This window comes from Squalius cephalus (genome assembly GCF_949319135.1).
Source record: "Squalius cephalus genome assembly, chromosome: 11".
Classification (NCBI taxonomy): Eukaryota; Metazoa; Chordata; class Actinopteri; order Cypriniformes; family Leuciscidae; genus Squalius; species Squalius cephalus.
Genome location: NC_137132.1, coordinates 14,261,837 through 14,284,718, shown reverse-complemented (window position 1 = coordinate 14,284,718; position 22,882 = coordinate 14,261,837). Strand labels below are relative to the sequence as shown.

General features: G+C 37.4%; 1 protein-coding gene across 1 annotated transcript in view; it reads right to left on the bottom strand.

The window, feature by feature from the left end:
- Nucleotides 1-22,882, bottom strand: part of LOC307166723 (roundabout homolog 2) — a 74,989-nt gene that overhangs the window by 8,649 nt on the left and 43,458 nt on the right. The window contains exons 7-18 of the mRNA XM_079885278.1: nt 16,324-16,448; nt 11,061-11,232; nt 9,564-9,769; nt 6,807-6,888; nt 6,461-6,629; nt 3,417-3,583; nt 3,213-3,331; nt 2,752-2,968; nt 2,519-2,637; nt 2,269-2,440; nt 1,215-1,430; nt 1,086-1,128 (exon numbers count right to left, since the gene is read on the bottom strand). Coding sequence (XP_079741404.1) covers nt 1,086-1,128; nt 1,215-1,430; nt 2,269-2,440; nt 2,519-2,637; nt 2,752-2,968; nt 3,213-3,331; nt 3,417-3,583; nt 6,461-6,629; nt 6,807-6,888; nt 9,564-9,769; nt 11,061-11,232; nt 16,324-16,448 — 1,807 coding nt within the window. The remainder of the gene's footprint in view (nt 1-1,085; nt 1,129-1,214; nt 1,431-2,268; nt 2,441-2,518; nt 2,638-2,751; nt 2,969-3,212; nt 3,332-3,416; nt 3,584-6,460; nt 6,630-6,806; nt 6,889-9,563; nt 9,770-11,060; nt 11,233-16,323; nt 16,449-22,882) is intronic.

Genomic DNA, 22,882 nt, shown 5'->3' with positions numbered 1-22,882 from the left:
TGTCAGCAAAAAGTGAGAAGTCTTGCCAAGGCAAAAGGCAGTAACTTCCACATTATCAATATTTAGTTGCTGATCACCATTAACAAAATCATTACAGTACACACCTATAAAATCTAGTGATCATTGCATTTATTTTGTATGATTTACAATTATTTATAGCCATCTACTTATTGCTATCCTGTGCTTTGGTTGCATTCTGATGGCATTATTAATACATTTGACATGACAAAATACCTCCTATTAGTCCAGCGTTGACTCGACCGCGTTTAGGGCGGGGCTGAAGGCGAAGTTTTGGCACTCTGCCAGCTAGTTTGCCGAGCTTTAATTCTTGGTTGTATTCATCTGATACGGCAATGTGTAACGTTTTTCTGTCAACTCTGCATAATCCTTCGCGATCGATATCGCACGTTTGTCGATGGAGCAGACCATACTAAATGTTCTGACCGCTCTGAGGACATCAGAAGTTAGAGCGACTGATGGCAGCTGTACAAAGTACACAGGCTACACCGTAATTTTAATTTTAATGGACATTAAAACAAAGGCAGATAACCATACAATCTGGTAGGTAGCATTATTTGATTAAACACCGCCACAGTAACTTCATATTGACGCGCGGCTAAACAAAGGCAGAGCACCGTAACTCGTAATTTGAGCGTTCCAAAACAAAGCCAAAGAGCGGTAACTGATGTTACGGTGTTCTGCCTTGGTTTCTCATGAGCTTTTGGAAGTTACTGTTAAGACAAATCATTATTTTCTCGAAAAAAAAACGGAATTGATTCAAGATACTTATCCACATGATAAAGAAGGTCTTGAATGTGCCAAAAATATAAATAACTCATTTTCGACCAAAAACGAAGTTACGGTCTTTTGCCTTTGCACGGCAGAACTGTTTTCTATTTAAATATATTTCCAAATGTAATTTACTCCTGTGATGGTAAAGTGTTACATGATCCTTCAGAAATCATTCCAATTTACTGATGCTTAAGAAACATTTCTTATTAAAACAAAAATGTGTAATATTTTTGGTGGAAACCATGATACACTTTTCAGGATTCTTGGATGAATAGAGAGTTCATGATACAGACCTTCCATTTATAAGATCTGACCCATCACCATGAGAGAGTGCAACTAAGGAACAAAATAGGAGAAAGAAATCATCACAAAGCCCATTTGAAAACATGGTGCACTGCTAGTTTTGTGCTACAAAAAGGTACCTGCAGGCGTGTATGCAAAGGAAGTAGTATAGTGTCCAAGTTCTTTCCTCCTTCTGTGTTTGCAGTAGATCCAGGCGCTAAAGCCCATTAAAACCATCCAAGACGATACACCAATCCCGGCGATGAAGGCTGGCTGACGGACCACCTCTGTGATCTGCTCGGATAAGCTGACACTATCATCTTTCACTACTGACAAGGACTGATCTATTGCTACTTCTGATAGAAGATATAAGGAGGAAATGGGAAAAAGTGAATAAGAGGGATTATGTAAAATTGGAAAAGAGACAGAAGAGTAAATGCTTCCTGTCTTATACAGGAAACATTTTATAAAAATATATTTCACTCAATCTATCTTCAACTGACACACAACATGGAAATACATTCAACATTTTCGATTCCTTAAAATAAAATACGAGTAAATGCTAAGATAAGAATCTGTCATCTGCCATCATTTTTTTCCCTAAACCTGCTGGAAAAATCTATCTTAAACTTATAGCTGTGTTTGGAACATAGTAGCAGGATTAATAGCTGGTTATTAGCTGAATTAAGCCAATGATTAGCTGGCAAAGCATGGCATTCGGTGATCCGTGAAGGTTATCAGCTGGTTCAATTTGGCCATTAGTTGGCCAAGCTGGTTATAAGCTGGATCAAGCTTGATAATAGCTTGCAATCTGGCAATTAGCTGGCCAAGCTGGTTAGTAGTTGGATCAAGCCTGTAAATAACTGGCGAAGTAGCCTATTAGCTAGCCAAAATGTATGTGTCTAAAGCTGTTATTACTTGGATCAAGCCAGTCATTAGCTGAATCAAGTCTGATAATAGCTGACAAAGATGGTAATTAGCTAGCCAAAATGGTTCTTAGTGGGTCTAATTATTAGTTGAAACAAGCCCGTCATTAGCTGGATCAAGCTGGTTTTTAGCTGGACCAAGCTGGTCATCAGCTGCTCGGCCATCTTAAGCTACTATGACCATCTGGTAACTAGTTTGTTGACTAGCTTAAACCAGCTAGAAACCAGCTACTAGATTTTCCTGGGTGGAAATTATGGTGATACTCACTCAGGATGATGAACACAGGTTGGCTATGAATGCCCACTCCTGCAATTGTCACCGCTGCAACCTGTATACGATACATTGACTCGGGCAACAGCCCGTCCAACAGCACCCACAACACATCCCCATCCACACTCCTGTTGACCACCTGCTGAGACTCGTTTCCTACACACCACACCTGTATGACACAAAACCAGACTTCAGAGTTACCATTTTACCTAGTGGCCACAGAGAAGGTGTCTGCATAAAGGCTTACCCTGTACTCTAGTATGAGTTCTTCCGGCACATCAGGGGGAGGAGGCTGCCAGGACACTCGCACGGTTGAACTGTTACTTAACTGCACCACGCTGACTCCCTGTGGAGGGCCGATGAGCACTAAAAGCAGAAATATGATGGGCAAATGACAAAACATTACAGCAAAAGTTAGAGGGTAAAATGAAAGTCATACAAAGTAAAAGCTAAAGACTAGAGTATCAAAACAAGTCTTACCTTCATCAGGAGTGCGAACCACTGCGATTTCACTGTCAATCCCCTGGAACTCATTGTAATACGGTCTAATTTTGAGCTCGTATTCCTTTCCTCTGTGTAGCTCTTTCAGGACAGCAGTGTGTGGGGAACCTGCTTTTATGTCCTGGATCATCCATGCGCTCCCCACAGGCCTGTAATACAGCCTGTAGCCTTGAATGTAGCGAGGGTGCCGGTCAAGCTGAAATAATATCATACATATACATATGATATCAGGTCAGGAGATTCAGTTTCATTGGCAATTTCAGCAGACAGTGACAACAAATCATGAATAATAATTTGTATGTTATTGCAGATAAGTAATACGATGGCTGATATTATAAATGTATACTATTAATGATATATAATAATCAAAATATTAAGCCTGGTAAAAATGATTCAAAATGCATGTTCACATACATACGTACAGCACGTCACATACTCACAGTCCATGTGATCTGAATACTGGAAGGGCTCAAGACTTCCAGTGTCTGTAGACGAACCTTCACCCCTCCTAAATCAATCTGTACATGTGCCTGGTCTTTTTCCTGACCATCTGGGCCATCTGAAAATGCATACAAAACATCATGCAGATCTGCACAAATGATAAAATCAGCCATCACACACACAACCCCAGAAACTATTCAAACCTTGTGTTCGGACTGGCTCTGAGATGGGGCTGGGGTCACTCAGGCCGTAGGAGTTGACCGCTCTGATGATGAACAGGTACACAGTATTGGGGTAAAGCCCAGACACTGTGTGCTTCTCCTGCCTCACAAGGTCAGCTACAGTTTGCCATGTGCTGCCCACTGACTGACTAGAATAAGACACACAAAATTAACACTACACTTAGTACACTAATTCACAAAACACATCTCCAGTTTTAAAAATAGAATGGATTAGCCATATTCAAAGCTGTTGATTGTACATCAATTGAATTCTATACTAATGTGCCAAGCTGCAGCTTGCAGTTAGGCTAAAGAGCTATATTACATGTACATTATTGAACGCAATTATTTAAAATGAGTCTTTTTTTCTTCTTTGCTATTGATGCCTTTTTATAAAAGGACTAAATCCTTCACTGTGAAGCTCATCCGTACACATAAAAAGAAGTTATTAGAATAATGTATGGGTTCAATTATACAACAGAGGATATGCATATTCAAAGAATTGTGATATTAGTGATTCTATTATGTGTTGGGGAAGCTACTTTGAAACTGTAGCTTGTCAAGTCAAACTATTCATAATTTAAACTATATTAAAGCTGCTCTTTAGTAGTAAAAAAAGGAGTTAGCTACATTACAAGCTACTAACAAAGACAATGAAGTAATATTAGGGAGCTTTATCAGATATAAATGTGGGGGTTTGAGGTCAGTAAGAATTGATTAAATGTGACAGTAAAGACATTTATAATGTTTCTGTTCCAAATAAATGCTGTTCTTTTTAACTTTCTATTCATCAAAGAATCCTGAAAAAAATGCAACATGATTTCCACAAAAAAATATTAAGCAGCACAACCGTTTTTAAACATTGATAATAATAATGCAATCAATGCAGCAAATCAGCATATTTGAATGATTTCTAAATGATCATGTGACACTGAAGACTGATGATGCTGATGAAGAGTAATGATGCTGAAAATTCAGCTTTGCATCACAGGAATAAATTACATTTGAAAAAATCCTTAAAAAATATATATATCAAATTTTAATAACATCTTACAATATTACTATAGTTCATGTATTTTTAATCAAATAATCTCAGCCTTGCAGAGCAAAAGAGACTATTTTAGCAATCTTCCAGATACCCAAACTTTAAATATAATATAAAATTATGATTATATACAATTAAGTTTAGAGTTAAGACAGTTAAAAAGAACAGTATTTATCAATAAAGGAATCAATGGTATAATACACTAAACTAATAAAACTAAACAACAGCCGTATAGCATACAGACAACATATAACTGAATAATGGTGTTAAATAACAGTATTTATGTTATGGTTTTGAACCAGTTCATTAAAATGAACCATCTGAATGAACTGACTCTCTAAACTAACCTGATTTCCCAACACACTTTGAGAGATAGAGACGTTTGTTTATTCCCTCAGCTTGCTCGGTTGCAAGGCTGTGTGTAGAATATAAACAGTCATGCTACACCGTTACTTGTCGGAAAAATAGCACGTTACTAGAAAGTATTTTAAAAACAGCTGAGCTATTGTCATGCAAATGAAAAATGTAGCTAAAAGCTTCACTAGCAAACTGAATTGGACACATTGGCCTTTGTTATTGAGAAAAAATGAGCATGGAGCAGGGTGTGAAGGACAATGGAGAGGATCTGGCCACGTCTCCATGCACCGTGAGCACATAAGGGCTGCCCACTTGACTTCTCGGAACGTGCACATGACCCTGACCTCTCAACATAGCGAGCTGCAACATAAATCCGAGTGTCTCCTTAACAAGATGTCAGAGCAGAGCTAAATTATGACTAGGCCTCTACTCTCTGCCTCCCATGCTGCTCTCCTGGCGGGACAATAATAGAGCCTTCTGTTCATCTGACCTCTACAGAGCCTAGAGGGACAAGTTCTGCTGAATTCTAACTGCAGCCCCAGGGAACATCCAGCCTGGAAGAGAGCATTGCTTCACTCACACTTCAGCATAAACTTCCATCCGCTCTGACACTCTGAATGACGCCTCTAACTTACCCCGGCACAATAATGAGAACGTCTGCCACTCACTCAACCCATCAAGTCACTGGAGAGGGTGCAGAACCCCATTCCCCTTATATTTCTTGTAAATATGCAGCAGTGCAGGAGACTTTAAATCCATGCAGGAACCGATTGAATGCATTTCTGAATACCAGATAAAAGTGCAAAATTTGCAGTAGAGGAATGTTCGACAGCATCTTTGACATGCTTTTGATCACCACCAATCTGAGGCCTTAGTTTGTAAACACAAGCAAAAATCATACATAATGCATGCAGGGTCAGAAATTAAAGGTGGCTCAGAGGAAAAAAATGCCCCTGAATTAAAAAAAAAAAAACCAGGGGCAAGAAATGCTCCATAATGAGCTCCTCTGTTTTTCTCATTTGTAACATCTGACATAGCTCTTAAAATTTTATTCTAGGCCTAGTTATCCGTAATATGACAGAAAATACGAGTTCATATTGATTTAGTTTTACTGGTGACACCCTAACATCCAATTATAAAACATATAAAAAGATGACAGAGTGATTTGATATGGTTAGAAATAAACACAACCTCATAAAGGTAAAAAAAAATGCCCCTGAAAAAATCAAATCCAGGGGGCCAATATCGTCTGTTAATGGAAAATTGGATTTCTGACACTGAAAGTGTGTATAGTAATGCATTACAATGAAAGTCTACAGTGCAATGTCTTGCACTGGAATAAACCGTCTCATGATGCACATAAAGATACTAGAGAAAGGTTGTTTACACTGAGAAAAAAATCCAATAGGAATTAAATATCCAGAAGTTCGTCCACCTAGAAAAGTATTTCAAAAACCTAAATGAAAGCTGCACATTTCTACTTTTAAACACCTTGGTGGATAAAGAGAAAAGGGGCAATAAATTAAAAATATAATAAAATATAAATTATACATTGTTTTGAGCCCTTTAAATGAAGGAAAGTTATTAAAAAGTAGTAAGTTTGTGTTAATGGTATCATATAAACCTGAAAGCCTCGATGATATAGGAAGTGACAGCAGCTCCGCCCTCATGTGGGTTGGGCTGCCAAGTGAGAGTGACGCTATTTGAGGTCACATCTGTTACCACAGGCTTCTGTGGAGGACCAGGCAGCTGCAGGGACTGCGAGACCCGCGGGACAGAGGACGTTCCAGTCGCTAAACACAAGAAACAGAGTCAAATGTGACCACCTGACTATTCCGTCAAGGGTGCATTCATGTCCAAGGACGTTTGACTGCACATTGAAATCATCAGTACAACGTGTTCCTTGAAGTGTAAGCCTTTTCAAAGTCTTATAAAGAGCTGTGTTACAGTGAAGAATGCTTGTATGCTACCTTTCACTGTCACGGTCGCACTCCAACTCGTCTCACCAGTGGAACTGGATGCGACACAGGTGTACGTTCCTGAGTCGGTCTCCTAGCAACAGAGAAGACAAAGTCATTTCTGAAAGACGACAACGATAATTGCGAGCATGCAGTGTTTCTGAAGTAGTTCTACGCTCTCCAAATGATGCGGATCAAATGTATCGTTTCAGCCGATCAGTTTGTTTTCAGTTAGTTAGAGGTCTTGACCGTTAGAACTCCTCTGAGATCATTTTTGACATCCTCAATGCCTGTTTTATATTCTGCATACTGCAGTGTAATCTGTCAAATGTCTCAATTAAACTATACAGACCTGGTACCACAGATGGCATTCAGTTTATCGGAATGTTTTTGAAATCCGAAGCAAATAAAAGCTGTATGATACACTGTTGCTTCTCTTAATTAAAATAACTTTTGAATGACAAAGTCTTTTGAACATCATTTATTATCAGCATTGAACAAAACTATGAATTTAAGAACTAGCTCCCTTTCGGTATGAATTTGAATAGAACTGGCGGCATGCTACAGGAATTTGAATTGGAACAACAGGAAAAGGAGTTTACTGAATTGCAATTAACACAGAGCCAGAGGAATATCAACAGTTCAACACACGAATGTTGAAGAACTAATTATGCCTATTTATTATATACCTTGACAGGTGGAATATATTTTTTCTCTAATTAGGCATTTTAATGCCGTGAAACACATTCTTCACTTTCATTAGTTTTGAAACATAAAATCAAACAGTGCAACAAATTACAAAATAAATTGGCATCATTTTTGACTAAATTAGTGCATACTGGGAAATGATGTGTTGCTCCACTCTGGTCCATAAAAATGAAAGTTAATTTATTAAATAAAATGCACATATAATTAAACACAACCATATTTAAATAATTGATAATTAATATAAACTAGTGCAAAAAATGCCCGTGCAAAATCAGTTTTTGTGTGTGTTTTTAGTAATTGTTGGTTTGGTGTGTGCTCATTGTTACAATTACACAGCAAAAGTTCAGTGACATTTTTATTTGTGCATGGTAGAAAGCACACAGTGAACTCCGAGAAAACGCTATGCTTGAGCAAACAGTTTGTGAATAGGCAACTACAAATGATGGCCGTGAAAGAGACTGTGAACGCATTGAATATGATATGTTTAGTTGGTGAATAGCATAGGCTACTATTACACAGTAGCGATAGCGTTAAGCGCACCAGAATGAAATATAATATTCAGAAGTAAACAGCATAGCTGACTTACAGATTCAGTTTACATCCACAAATGAATAAGCACCTCGATTCAGGGAGCAGTGCAAAGTGCCCGTGCAAAATCAGTTTTTGTGAGCTGATCGCCGTCAAAAAAGTTCAGGAGATAATTCTTGAGATGGCAATATGATCAAAAATAACTTTATATTGATTCAATGGATTAATTGCATTTTGAAAAAAAAAAAAGTCATGAATTTATTGCATTTTTGGGAAAAAATAATAATAAACCTAAAGATGCTATGTGAAAGTTTGAAACAGAAAATAGTGGTTTTCACACATTTAGTGGTTATCTCACATTCGAGAGATATGCGAATAACACACAGACAGACAGACGGACGTTTCTGTAATTTATAGATAGATGGATTTATCACGTTCGGGAACCAAACTATAATATTCAGAAGTAAACAGTGTAGCTGACTGAGTGTTTATGTCAGAATGTTTATTTTTAAACCACAACCTTCTTGGGGCTTCTTTGACCGATACAACTCTCTAATGTCAGAATGTTTATTTTTAAACCACAACCTTCTAAAAATGATATATTTAACGATATATTTTGCATTTCTCATCCAAACAATGTCAAACTTGGCACTGCACTTACTCGTGCCCGTGGCGAGACACCTGTCGAGTTTGAAATCAATCGGACTAACGGTTCGAGAGATATGCGAGGAACAGACACACACACAGACAGACAGACAGACGTTTCTGTAATTTATAGATAGATGTTTATGTAAATGATAAAATGTTTCTGGAAGTACTCCATATGCTATGTGTATGAAATATTTTTTTATAATATAATACAATTATTATCACTACCACTTCTGAATGGCACACAACCTTTCTTATACTGTTATATGTTAAGATATACGATGTATGATAGGCTGCTTTAACATTCAAAAGAGCTCCACAAAGTTATATTTGCAAATTAAATATTTCAGTCCTATATCTGATTATTTGATAGGCTAATATATCTATTATGTCAAACACTATCATGACATGACTGATTTGGCTGGTTGTTCAGATGTATGGAACCCAGAGCTTTAAGTTCTCAGCTATTTTTCCACTGAACCTACTTGATGAATGAATGCCAGAATCAATTAAAACAAATCTTACTCTTTACTCCGATCTTGGAAGGAAACTGCAGATTAGTGTCACTTCCACTTTATCAGCGTAATTTTGTGTGCGTAATTACATTTGAGCTAAATGTACGCAGAGCTTCTCAGAGCGATCAAATCTGTTGGTTATTGATTTATGAACATTACGCGGCTAAATGTGTTTTGCATGCGTTGATGGAAACCCTGCCTCGAGTATAAGAAACGCTCAAGTGGACACCATTATTTCAGGTGTGCTTGTGAACGTCTCACTCAGTTTGAAATGTTTTCTCAGAGCCTCTCTGTCCAGGGAGATTTTGCCTTTCACAGCCCTAATCAAAACAAACAATTCACATCTTTGTCTGATGCGTCTGTCAAATACCTTCACACCGCTGATGTGTAAAGTGCCGTTTTCCATTAGGCTTATGTGAATGTCATCGCACAGAACGCTTTGCCCGTCCTTCTCCCACCTGACGCTGGGGATTGGGCTGCCCATCACATGGCACTGGAGTAAGGCGCTGGAGCCTAAAGCGAGCGTCTGGTTGGCTGGACCCTGTCGGATAATTGGAGGGACGAGATCTGATGGGCCTGGAGGATAAACAGCAGAGTGTGTTTGTGAGGAGTGTGTTTGCATCTGTTCAGTTGTCTAGTGCCTCTGGCATCCTAAGATCAGCCTTACTTACTTGTACGGCTAGGGAAGCGCAACTGGCAGTCAGAGTTAATCACACTTTGAGAACACAATGGCAAAGAAGATGGATATATTCTGGAATTGGGGTGATGGGTCAGGATGTTAGACTAGAAGACCACACTGTGTTTCTTACTTTGTACATTTGTCTTGTTTTCTAGTAAAAATATCTAAACATTCTTGAATCAAGATACATTTACTTGAGATAAACAAAATTACTAAAGATATTAAGGGTCAGATTTACTAAAAAAGGCAAATCCCATGGGAGTTGAAAGTTCTGCGGGTGATCTACTGACAATGTGCAAATTAAAGAACACAGACACAACTGGATCATTTCCATAATGACCAATGCAATCTATCAAGAGCAGCGCAAATCTGTGTAGGAGCCGATGAAAATCAGGTGCGTGTGATCTACTAACAACACAGGCGAAATTGGGTTAAGACATGCTTTTTTGGGGCATTACATAATGGCACAAATACCAGTAAATTGACTAGCGCCAAACCTTAGTAAATCACGTTGCATGATTCATTTAAATACTCTCCTCCCATAATTTTTTTGTCTGAAAGATAAACTCCACAAAATTTGTGATAAGGACACCCACAAAAATAACTGTCCATGCATTTTCATTGCAAACATTTCACAGTCTTTAGTAAATCCTGTCATTTTTTTTAACACCAAAAGAGGGTTTGCACTGATGCAAGCTGTTAGTAAATCTGTCCCTGAGTCTTGTTTTTTGAAAAAGTCATTAAATTTAAGCATGTTTATGCTTAAAACAAGAAAAAAATCAGTCAGTGGGGTCAAAAAGATATTGGCAGATATTTAAATTTTTTAGAAAATGTAATTTTTGCTTAAATGTATCTTGATTTAAGATTGTTTAGATATTTGAACTTGAAAACAAGACAAAAATACGCAGTAAGAAAATTGTCAACTATAAAATATATATATTTTTAGGGGGGTGAATGACGAGATACTGCAAAATTTTTAAAAATAAGTTAAGTACACTTCACTTTTAGTGATCCCTAAAAGCACCATTAATTCATCATGATTGAAGTAATATACACATCAAAATTGAGAGCTGTGTACACTGTGTGCGTTCACGCTCAGGCGGTTTGTTAATACTAGGGGTTTTCTTCACAATTATCTCCGGAGACGCCATTTGCTGGGTGGGATGAACAGTAATCCCAGATACTCACCAGCTTCCACTTCCAGCAGAGCCTTGGCGAGGACACTTCCTGCCACGCTGATGGCCTGGCAGATATAGTGGCCTGAGTCTTCAGAGTGAACATCAGAGATGGACAGCTCTCCACTCATGGACACAGAATAACGGCCCGACTTGGAAGGAGGTTGGCCGGGGAAAAGCAGCATCTACAGCAGAGGACAGACTCTTGAGTTCACACCACACCGTGGGCAAAATACCCAGTGTTCAGAAGCACTGAAAGTCTGTTTTACAAGTTACACATGGCCATGGAAAACAGGATTGTCTTTGTTCTTTTGAAGTGAAAGAGTTTGAATTGATTGTAATTAATTGTTTATTCTCATTTCCTCTGATTTTACATTTAGATTTATTTCTGTCATCCAACGCTCACTTAAAAAGTTAATATTTGAAAAGACTAATCATTTAATAACTGTTAATGTACTGTTAAATGTAATCTTTACAAATGTCAAAATTAATATCATTTTTCATACTGTACATAATGCTGTGATGCCTAAAATCACTTATAGCATTTCAAATAATTGATTTTGGTTTATTTTTCAATTATTCAGACAAAAAAATAGAACTGGCCAAAGCATGAAATTAATTGTAATTTTAATTATTTTAATATACACAATTTATCATTCATCAGCCATAACATTAACATAATTAGGATTTTAATCATTTTAATATTCATTCGTCCCTATACTTTAAGACTCAATTCATTAACTCAGTTTAGTCAGTCAGTTTATGCATCATGATCAAACAATGAACAATATTTAAAGCATTTATTAATCTAGGTTAATGTTAATTTATAAATAAATAATTGTTCATTTTTCATTTATGTTCACTCATGTCATAATACATTTACATAATACAAATACCGTGCCGTTCAAAAGTTTGGGGTTTTTGAAAGAAATCTCAAATATATACAGGTGCTGGTCATATAATTAGAATATCATCAAAAAGTTGATTTATTTCAGTTATTCCATTCAAAAAGTGAAACTTGCATATTATATAGACTCATTACATGCAAAGTGAGATATTTCAAGCCTTTATTTGTTATAATTTTGATGATTATGGCTTACAGCTTGTGAAAACCACAAAATCTAAATCTCAGAAAATTAGAATATTACATGAAATCACACAGTAATTACAGAGTAACACCATGGTCATTGAACCAGGTTTTGGTTATTTTGGCAGTGTGGGCAGGTGCAAATCCTGCTGGAAAATGAAGGAAGCGTCTCCATAAAGCTTGTCTGCTGAAGGAAGCATGAAGTGCTCTGGAAATGTCCTGGTAGACGGCTGCGTTGAGTGGACAGCACAGAGGACCAACACCAGCCGATGACATGGCTCCCCAAACCAACACAGACTGTGGAAACTTCACACTGGACTTCAAGCATCTTGGATTGTGTGCCTCTCCATTCTTCCTCCAGACTCTGGGACCTTGGTTTCCAAATGAGATGCAAAATTTGCTCTCATCAGAAAAGAGGACTTGGTCCACTGTGCTTTATTAAATCCAGAGTCAACGCAGCCGTCTACCAGGACATTTTCAGAGCACTTCATGCTGACTTCATTTTCCAGCAGGATTTGCACCGGCCCACACTGCCAAAATAACCAAAACCTGGTTCAATGACCATGGGATTACTGTGTAATTACTGTGTGATTTCATGTAATATTTTAATTTTCTGAGATTTTGATTTTGTGGTTTTCACAAGCTGTAAGCCATAATAATCAAAACTATAACAAATAAAGGCTTGAGATATCTCACTTTGCATGTAATGAGTCTATATAATATACAAGTTTCACTTTTTTAACGGAATTACTGAAATAAATCAACTTTTTGATGATATTCTAATTATATGACCAGCACCTGTATATAGTAAAACAGTAATATTGTTAAATATTATTATAACATTTAATAATGAAAAATAACTGTTTTCTATTTGAATATATTTTAAAGTGGAAAATATTCCTGTCTGTGATGGTAAAGCTGAATTTTCAGCATCATTACTCCAGTCTTCAGAGTCACATGATCCTTCATTCTAATATTCTGATTTGATGCTCAAGAAACATTTCTTATTGTTATCAATGTTGAAAACAGTTGTGTTGCTTATGTGGTCAATTTAAATGTAGTCAATTTTTTTCAGGATTTGATGAATGGAAAGTTCAAAGAACAGCATTTATTTAGAAGTTTAAGTTCAAGTTCAAATTTAATTGTATGGCACATTTAAAAAACAACCACAGTTGACCAAAATGCTTAACAATGTCAGGATACACAATAAAAAAACAAAACAAAAAAAAACAAACACAGAGAACACATGCAGAGCCCCTGAGAAGGCTCGGTCACCATTATTTTTTAACCTTCTGGATCTCGGAACATCGAGGAGAATCTAATAAGAAATCTCTTATAAATGTCTTACATATTATAAATGTCTTTACTGTCACTTTTGATCAGTTTAACGTATCCTTGCTGAATAAAAATATTAATTTCTTTAAAGTGGCGCTATGCAGTTTTGGCAATTTCTCTATAGAGCTCCCCCTACAGCTTCAGAATAGATATTTGACAACACTGTCGTAAAAACTCGTTGGCGACTCTCCCCCCTCCCATCTTCTCCCGGTCATGTGCATTTGTTTTCAAAGAAGCCAACGAACGCACGGAGTCATGTCCACTGAGGTATGTACAGTATGATACACAGAAGGCTAGCATAAAAATGTAGGTGTGCAGTGCCGTAAAGCAATTTGTTACATCGCGAGACCTGATATCACACGATACTTCCTGATGCAAGTTGCAAGGGTGGTTTTTCCGCTCACAGGCATTAGGGAAAAGTGAGACGGCCACCATTCAACCCGAAAAAAGTCATATAACCATTCCAGTGACTCCGAAGCTGTTCAGTTAAGGTAAATTTAGCTAAAAAAACCTGCATAGTTCCCCTTTAAAGGTCCCGTTCTTCATGATCCCATGTTTCAAACTTTAGTTAGTGTGTAATGTTGTTAGAGTATAAATAATATCTGTAAAATTATAAAGCTCAAAGTTCAATGCCAAGCGAGATATTTTATTTAACAGAAGTCGACTACAGCGAACGGCTCGTTTGGACTACACCCCTCTACTTCCTTCTTTAGTGATGTCACTAGAACCGTTTTTTGACTAACCTCCGCCCACAGGAATGCTTCCTCAACTCTACTGGCTACTTGCGCACTTCTTATAACTTACTGTTTACTCAGCTCTTACGGTGATTTTCTGAAGTAAAACTGACGCTTCATATTTTGTGTGATGTACAATAAACTTTATTAAACTCATCAGTATATGTTTGATCATCATTCAGACAGCAGACTTGTAGGCTATTAATAAATAATGGATACATAGCCTACAAGCAGATGACAAATACGTTATAATAACCGTAATTAAACTACTAAACTATACCTGTTTCATCTCTATACAGCACTCTGACTCTGTAGGCATTATTGTCCGACTCGAAATGAACGCCGTTACTGAGAGTTTCTGATATTATCATCATTCCGTGAGATGAAATTGTCCTGACAGACTGAGCGCGAGCTCATGAAGCTCCATGCGTCGTCCAGCAGCACCTCATTTGCATTTAAAGGGCACACACTAAAACAGCGCGTTTTTCTGTGCCCCAAAAAATGACAATTTAAACATGCTGTAAAAAATGATCTGTTGGGTATTTTGAGCTGAAACTTCACATACACACTCTGGGGACATCAGAGACTTATTTTACATCTTGTGAAAAGGGGCATAATACGGGACCTTTAAAAAAAATCGTGCTGTGTACATAATACAAACTAATGCACTAATGTATACAAACTAATATTAGTACTTCATATGTAGAAATTCACATAAGCCTACATTAATAGACCAGGGTCATCGCTAGAGGTGCGGAAGGTGGTGAGGATTCTCCTAACACCACCATCCCCCTAAAAACGTGATTTCAACTGAGGGGAACCCCTACAGCAACAACCCGCACCAGGGCTCCGGATACCCTAGCTATGGCCCTGTGTGTTATTAAATTATGATGCTGACTAACATACATGAACAAATCTAAAACATGAACGGCATTAAATATGGTGCCGATTAAAGATCTCATCTCCATCACCACTGCACATCAGCTGATTTGAGTGCTTGGTCATGTGTCTATCAGGCAGTTTAATGCGCTGACCGAAGCTGGCTGCTCCTTTGTGGGACTTCAGTTAGGTTAACTCGGGGTATATACATGATGGGGAATCCATCCACTTCTCTTAAGAGGCTTAAACTGGGCAAGTAATGGACCATGGTGAAAAGGCCACAGCGTAATCTGGATGGAACACAGCTGCAAATGGTTTACAAACATGAACACGGGGGGCGTGCTATAAAATCCATTGCACAGGCAACACCCCGAATCACTCAAAAATGATGTGAGCCATCAAGGCTGAGTGGTCTTTAGCTCTCCGCTGCAGTGACGGAGGTCTATTTTTAGAGTGGAAACAAGCTCCTGACTACCATTACACTGAACGCTACGCTTATGGGAGCTGCTCTGACACCTGATGTTCCTCAGTGTCAAATTTTCTCTTCCTACTCTTTCACGAGTCTCTTCTTTTTCCTCTTAGGAGGCCCAACTCTCATCGGTGGTTTCCCATAATGGCTCTGAAAACATGCTGCCTTGAAGGGCCCGGCTCCAGCAATCCAACGCTCTGAATCACCTCTTCAATGCAATCAGCAATACACAACTAATCAGCATCAACAAGGGTAAATATAATCATCGAGAGGCTCTAGACTTGTTTTCAAGCTCTGGCTAAGTTAATGAGTCACCGATAAACATGCTCTGAGATGCAAATACAACATCTTTATATGAAGAGATCTCCCTTTGATCTCCAATCAGGCTTTTTAAACCCACGCATGACATTCAGAGAAGTAATGGATTATTGACTGACAATGCAGAGCAATCTCATAAGCTGCGTCTAAAATCATGTACAAAAGATTGTGTACTTGAACTATACAGTATGTACTTTACTATATACTGCATGAATTTCAAAGGGTAATATATTCTATACTGTACATACAACACCGTTCAAAAGATTTTTTTTTTCTTAAGCTCACCAAGGCAGCATTTATTTAATCAAAAATACAGTAAAAACAGTAATATTGTAAATAATATACTGAAAATAACTGTTTAATGTAATTTATTCCTGTGATGGCAAAACTGAATTTTCAGCAGCTGTTTGGTTGGTTAGATCCTGTAGGTAGGAAGCATAAGTTGCACACTCACCTGACTGCCTTCTTTCTTCCAGAAAACTGCTGGAAGGGGGTTTCCCTGGGTGCCACACTGAAAAGTAACAGTCCGTCCTTGAACAGCAACTTGATCCAGGGGACGTTCATCAATCTGCGGAGGCACTGAGACCATAGATAACCGAATGGGACTGGTTAGAGAATTTGCAAATGCTTTATGATTTTCCTGTATGTTTGTCATTTTTGCTACCTTTGTTAATACAGATACTGGAGGAAGGACAAAAAATAATGGCAAATGGTGTTGGCAAAATAACACAAGCTGCTAAACACTACAAGTGCACCACCCACATGCACCACCCACTACGGCACGGACATAGGAAAACTGTATTGCCCAGTAGACTAATTGACGTCTTGCTATCGGAATTATCATAATACAAGTTTCCCAGTTAAAAATTGGACACGAATGCCCTTTCAAGTCGTATTTACCACTTGGAAACTTGGGGATAATTTTGATACCCAAGTTCCTGAGTTGGGTGGACCATAAATTTTAAACATGGTGGAGGGGAGAACGATTGCTGCTGTGACTGTGTCTTTACTATTTTTTTCCACAACAGCAACATAACCTTGTTTTATTCTTAAAGTAGTGCATATTTATATATATGAATAATCATTTGAAGCATATTGTATGTTTTATACACAGCGAAAATAGCATGTATTTGACTGAAATTCCAGAATTGTCAGCTTGCATATCTTAATTAGCAATGAATGTTTATATGGTTGTCAATGAATTGGATGCGAAATATCATTTTGGCTTTAATAAGACTGTCCCAATAAATAGGCAAGAATAAACATGGTGTCCTCCATGATTCCTGTTCTTTCAGAAAACAAAGCGCTTGAATGCAACGAGCTCGTAATCACAATTCTAGAAGTGGGAAGTAGAAAATTACAATCGTAGGTGAAGCCAGCATAAATCTATACTAAATCAAAGAGATATTAATTATATTTTGTTTAAGTAACAAACATACACTATCATTTAAAAGTTTGGGGTGAGTACATTTTTTTCAAATAAATTGATACTTTTATTCAGCAAGAATTCATTAAACTGATCAAAAGTTACAGTAAATATATTTATAATTGTACAAAAGATTTCTATTTCAAATAAATGCTGCTTTTTATATTACAGGAATAAATTACATTTTAAAATATATTTAAATAGAAATGAAAATTGCAATGATATTACTGTTAATATTACCGTTTTATTGTATTTTTTGATCAAATAAATGCAGCCTTAGTGAGCATTAAAAAATAATCTAAATTTAATCAAATATTGAAAAAAATTGTTACTGTCACTTTTGATCAATTTAAAACATTCCTGCTAAATAAAAGTATTCAGAAAAAAAAACTCTACTTACTAAACCCCAAACATTTGAACGGTAGCAGGGACGTCGTTAGGCCTATTTTAGGGGGGCTGAAGCTACCCCAAAATGTTCCTAAGCCCCCCTAAATGATAATAAGAACAACAATAACAATTCGATTTATCAATAACCGTATCCTCATTCATATTTAGGTTACGGTAGTATATATCAGAAAATGAGACAATTGTTGATATTCAGTAAAGGTACAAAGCTATAAAATGAACATGGATAGTATAGAATATCATAAGAAATATTATGAAATGGAAATTATTGAAGACTTTGGCATCTCAGCAAATACCAAGTACAAGCAGTTTGTGGCATTGCTGAGAAACATTCTGAAAGTTCTAGAAGAGGTAAGGCATTTTTCTCAGAAACATCTGTGAAGTAGAAGACAAGCAAACGTCTCAGGGGAGTCATTTATTTGCATACTCTGTGTTGTTTTAGCACTTGATTCACTAAAGGAACTATGCTAATGGTAACAACAGGTAACAACACCCTAAAATCAGTTTCCAATCCAAAAGGATACAGCTGAATACCTAGATTTGGTTTAATTTACTGGCACAGTAGTTTGCAGTTGTTTTGTGAGAAACACGTTTCAATTCGTTTTTTTTAATCTCATAGCTTTCGCAATTGTGATATTGAAGACACATCATTAGTGATTTGTCTTTCCTGTGGGTGTCTCTGACAATTACGACTCCTACTTAAACTTGGTTTGATTGAATTGAACCCTCACCAAATACCATCTATGAATAACCCACTATATGAAAAAAATGAAGTGCTTTTCCCAGTATTTTAAATCACTTATCAGTTAAGTGCTGTCTTCTGTGGCTCATCAGCTCTGTGATTTGCACATTAGTGTGAGAGCCGTTGGATTAAAACATATAGAGTCTCCACTCAGCTCAGATTAAAGCAAGTAATTAGTTGTGACCCCAAAGAAGATTCCGATGCTGGAGTCCGTGGCTCATGCTGGGACAGCGGCGGATGAACGGTCTTGAAAAACATCTGTTTTTAACTGCAATGTTTGAGGTGGCTACTGCTTGGTTTATCGCTCGGTAAGCCAAACAGAACCACCAGCGTTATCCAGCAGCCATTTCCCACCCACTTTTTAGCACGGCGCTGAGCTCAGAGCTGTGTGTCTTTGTTTAGATAACCAGACCGCTACCCTGCTGTTCAGAAACTTCACAGTAGGTTTGTACACCAGATTCAAGTGAGAGAGCGTGAAAGGCAGACAGGGAGAAAAGCGTGAGATCTGACTCATCCGTGTTGTTTCTCCATTTTCACATTTTTTTCTGATGGAGCTACGAGCTCCTACACAAATAACAGCTTATGACGAGAAGCCGACAAAGATCACTAAAACCGGAGGAGAATAATAGTGTGTGGAAAAGTGGCTCTGGGCTAATGGAGCTACTGAACGCTTCTGCAGGTGACAATTCCCATGCGACAGCATATCTTGTATGTATGCATGCATGTCAGCTTTGGGGACTGAAATAATGAGTGAAAGAAATGCTTCTGTGTAGAATGCGATTCTGGAGCCTTAAAGGGACAGAAGATATTTTTTTAAAATGTCTCAGTGTTTATTTGTCCATACAATGAAAGTCAATTGGGTCCAATGGGAATATTGTTTTGCACCCTATTGACTTTCATTGTTTGGACAAAAAATACTTCTCCACATACAGTGCTCCACAGAAGAAAGAAATTCATTCAGGTTTGGAACCTCATAAATAACAGAATTTTCATCTTTGTGTGAATTGTCCCTTTAAAGGGTTAGTTCATCCAAAAATGAAAATTCTGTCATCAATGAATCACCATCATGTCATTCCAAACCCATAAGAATTTGTTCATCTTCGGAACACAAATTTTTATTTGTATTATTTTCTGTTCCTCCATTAAAAGTCTATTCACCCAAATCTTCATAAAAAAGATAGTAAAATCCATTTGAATTGAGCAGTTAATCTTCTGAAAAGACATGATCACTTTATATGATGAACAGGTTTAATTTAGGATTTTATTCTTTTATTTTATCTGTACATATTTGGAAAATAGAATCTCAAGCATTCTGAAGATGAACGAAAGTCTTATGGGTTTGGAATGAGAGTGATTATCTGATTATCCCTTTAAAAGCCACAGAATTAAAACCCAACATTTCCTGTTTTTAATACAGGGCACATTTGAGATGATCCAGTGAACGAGGATGCGTTTGACTCACGACTCATCCAGTAGGCATTTTGTTGCTGGGCTTGGTAAAAGCTCTCATGCACATGACCGCTCATCGTGTACACTTGTCTGATGAGTGTAAAAACAGCAGATGTGTGTGGTCAGTCGTAATCTTCAGCGTGTTAAGTCACTGATGCCGTGGCTTTGCTCCCTGGTATGTTGGGAAAATGTTAGGCTAGAAGGCAGCAAACATCTGCTGAGAGGATCAGAGAAGACAGCTTTCTCCTGACAGCCACGGGCCCTGTCAATCTCATACGAGCACAGGTGTGCTCATAATACCACACAGGAAACGAACGTTGACAGACTGAATACATAACTATTGGGGCTTTCTCGCACCGGGTAGTTCTAGGAACTTAGTTCTAGGAACTAGCCACTAGGGTGGTTCCCTGAGAAATAAATGTTCCCGTAAGGCAATTCTTAGTTTTTTCATTCGATTTTTATTTGTTTAACAGTCTTGTCTAATACGTTATTAGATAGAACTCTTATGCAAAGAAAGTAGCGTTTGCCGTGTGGTTGATGACCAGTCATGTTTTGCTTGGTCCCCTAAAAAGCCGCTTTTCCACTGAACGATTGAATTGAATTAAAATCGTGAAATTTGTAACCATGTAAACATTGTTGTCACTAAACTTAATAATATTCTGTTTAGTTACCAAATGCTTTGACAGCCACAATACACTTATTGTGATGCAAGTTTTGTTTGTTTTTTTACATCAACTCAATCCCATTGGGATTTTGTTCCTCATATTTTAGCTTTGGTGGATTAATGCAAGGAATATTCCACATACAGTAGTGTTTGTCAGAAATATGCTAGAAAAAAAAACTGCAAATTTTCTCATTTTACTCACCATTAATAGGAATGGCAAAAGTAATTTTGGATCTAAATATATAATTATTTAGTTTAACTGCTAGTAAAATGTATTACTGTCTTTTTTCTTTTATTGATATAGACAGTGAGAGAGAGAAAAGGATGAGGAAGAATGTGTGGGAACAGGATCAGTAAAAGTCACAAATCAAATTAACGTCAAAAGCATGGGTGCCACAAATGAATGTGGTAAAGCATGTGGACTAATTAATACACCTCCTATTTTTCAATAATCTGAGATGATGGCACATCACCTAAATTCAGTCTCAAAATCCTTGCAGCTCAACTTGTAGAGTATGATGCAAGTTCGATATCCAGGCAATACTAGCTACTGATTCAAATACAATGTTCTGCTTAATTGAATTAGCCTATAGGTTGTTTTGAATAAAAGTGTCTGCCAAATACATGAAAATAAATGTAAAATTTGCTTAAACAATCACTTCAGTTATAAAATCACTTGTAGTAGTCTCTCTCTTTTTTAAAACGTTTGAATGTTCATGTTTCAATTATATAAATGTTAAGCGGCTGCTTATTTTTTTGAGCTATAAAATCCCCATTAATCTAATGGCAGAATCATAGTAATGACTTAAAATGTTTTTTTTAAGCATTCACACACACTATGCAAAGCAGCAGACATAAAACAGCCTGCGCTTTGACACCTTGTGAGATGTGGAAGCATGCAGTGAAGAGGAAGGAAAGGTTGGTAAGGATGAAATGATGAAGGGCAACAAAACATCAAGGCAAATGAGACAGAAAATTCACAAATGAAACATCAAGAAAATGGCCCTGAGTCAGAAAATGGAGAGAGAGAGAGAGAGAGGGGGAGGCAGTAAAAGGAGGCAGTAGGCAGGAGATGGAGGCTTGGTCTCATCTTAATTGAGACTGGCAAAATAACTGGAGGATGAATTGAATCAGGTCTGCTACAGCTGCTTCCCCCGGCTTGTGCCAGTTAGATTCCCATCCAGTTCTTTCTTGCTCAGTCTTTCTCTCTCTCATCTCTACACACACGCAAAACACACATTTTTCCACATTCTATTAACACTGCCTCTGCACTCCGGCAGTTTGCTAAAGCACACCATCTCTCTATAACAGCTGTCAGATACAGTAATCCACATGCTTTAACATAAGCTCCGCATAGTTGCTCTGTTCCAAAACATAGTGATCCGCCTAAGTAGAAAATTCTGCCTTAATTTACTCACCCTGATGCTGTTCCAAACCTGTATGAGTTTCTATCTTCAGCAGAACACAGAAGAAGATATAAATGTTTTTGTCCATACAATGAAACTCAAAGTTCAAAACAACATTTGGTCTCTATTAGGGTTGGGTATCATTTGAATTTTAGAGATTCCAATTCCGATTCTGCTTATCGATTCCGATTCTTATTGATTCCCAGTTTTGATTCCAATTAGGTAAAAAAATAAGTTAAATATTTAGAAATCAAACATATTTATTCTGTCTCTCACAAAAATGTTTGTTGCAGCTGACTACCAGCTGACTAAAGAATGCTTACACAAGGAACTGTGTGACTGTTTACGAGGATATTTTGACATAACTTTGTGTGTATTTGTCCATTCAAGCGCAAGAAGATGCGAATGAGAAACTCAATTTAGTATTCGCACACTATATGATAATTGTTTAATTGTGTGCACAGCACAGAAAACAGAGCAAGAGTGCTGAAATGAGTTCTCCTCTCAGAGGAGGGTGTGTCTTCCAGGCAAATGGCATTCTGCTCCCAAAAAGTGTAAACTCTGAATGCAAATTCCCATTGTTAGCAAATGTTTCCAAGTGAAAGAAGTTTCTGTCTATATAAAGAAATGCAACAAGAGGCTCAGGCCGATTTGTAACTCAAATTAGTGTATGCAAGACACTCCGCATCATATATTTTATAATGTCAGGTTCGCATCTTCTCTCTTTATTCCAGAGCATTTGATGTTTTGCATTTATTATCTTTGAACTGATTATGAAATTGGCATGATACATTTATCCAACATAATAAATTGTTACATTTATTTTATTCCGACTGACTCTGAAATTGTTTTCCCAAGTAGATTAAACGGATTCGTATGTTACCGCAAGTTTTGCGTCAGATTAGTGATGACTAATATTTG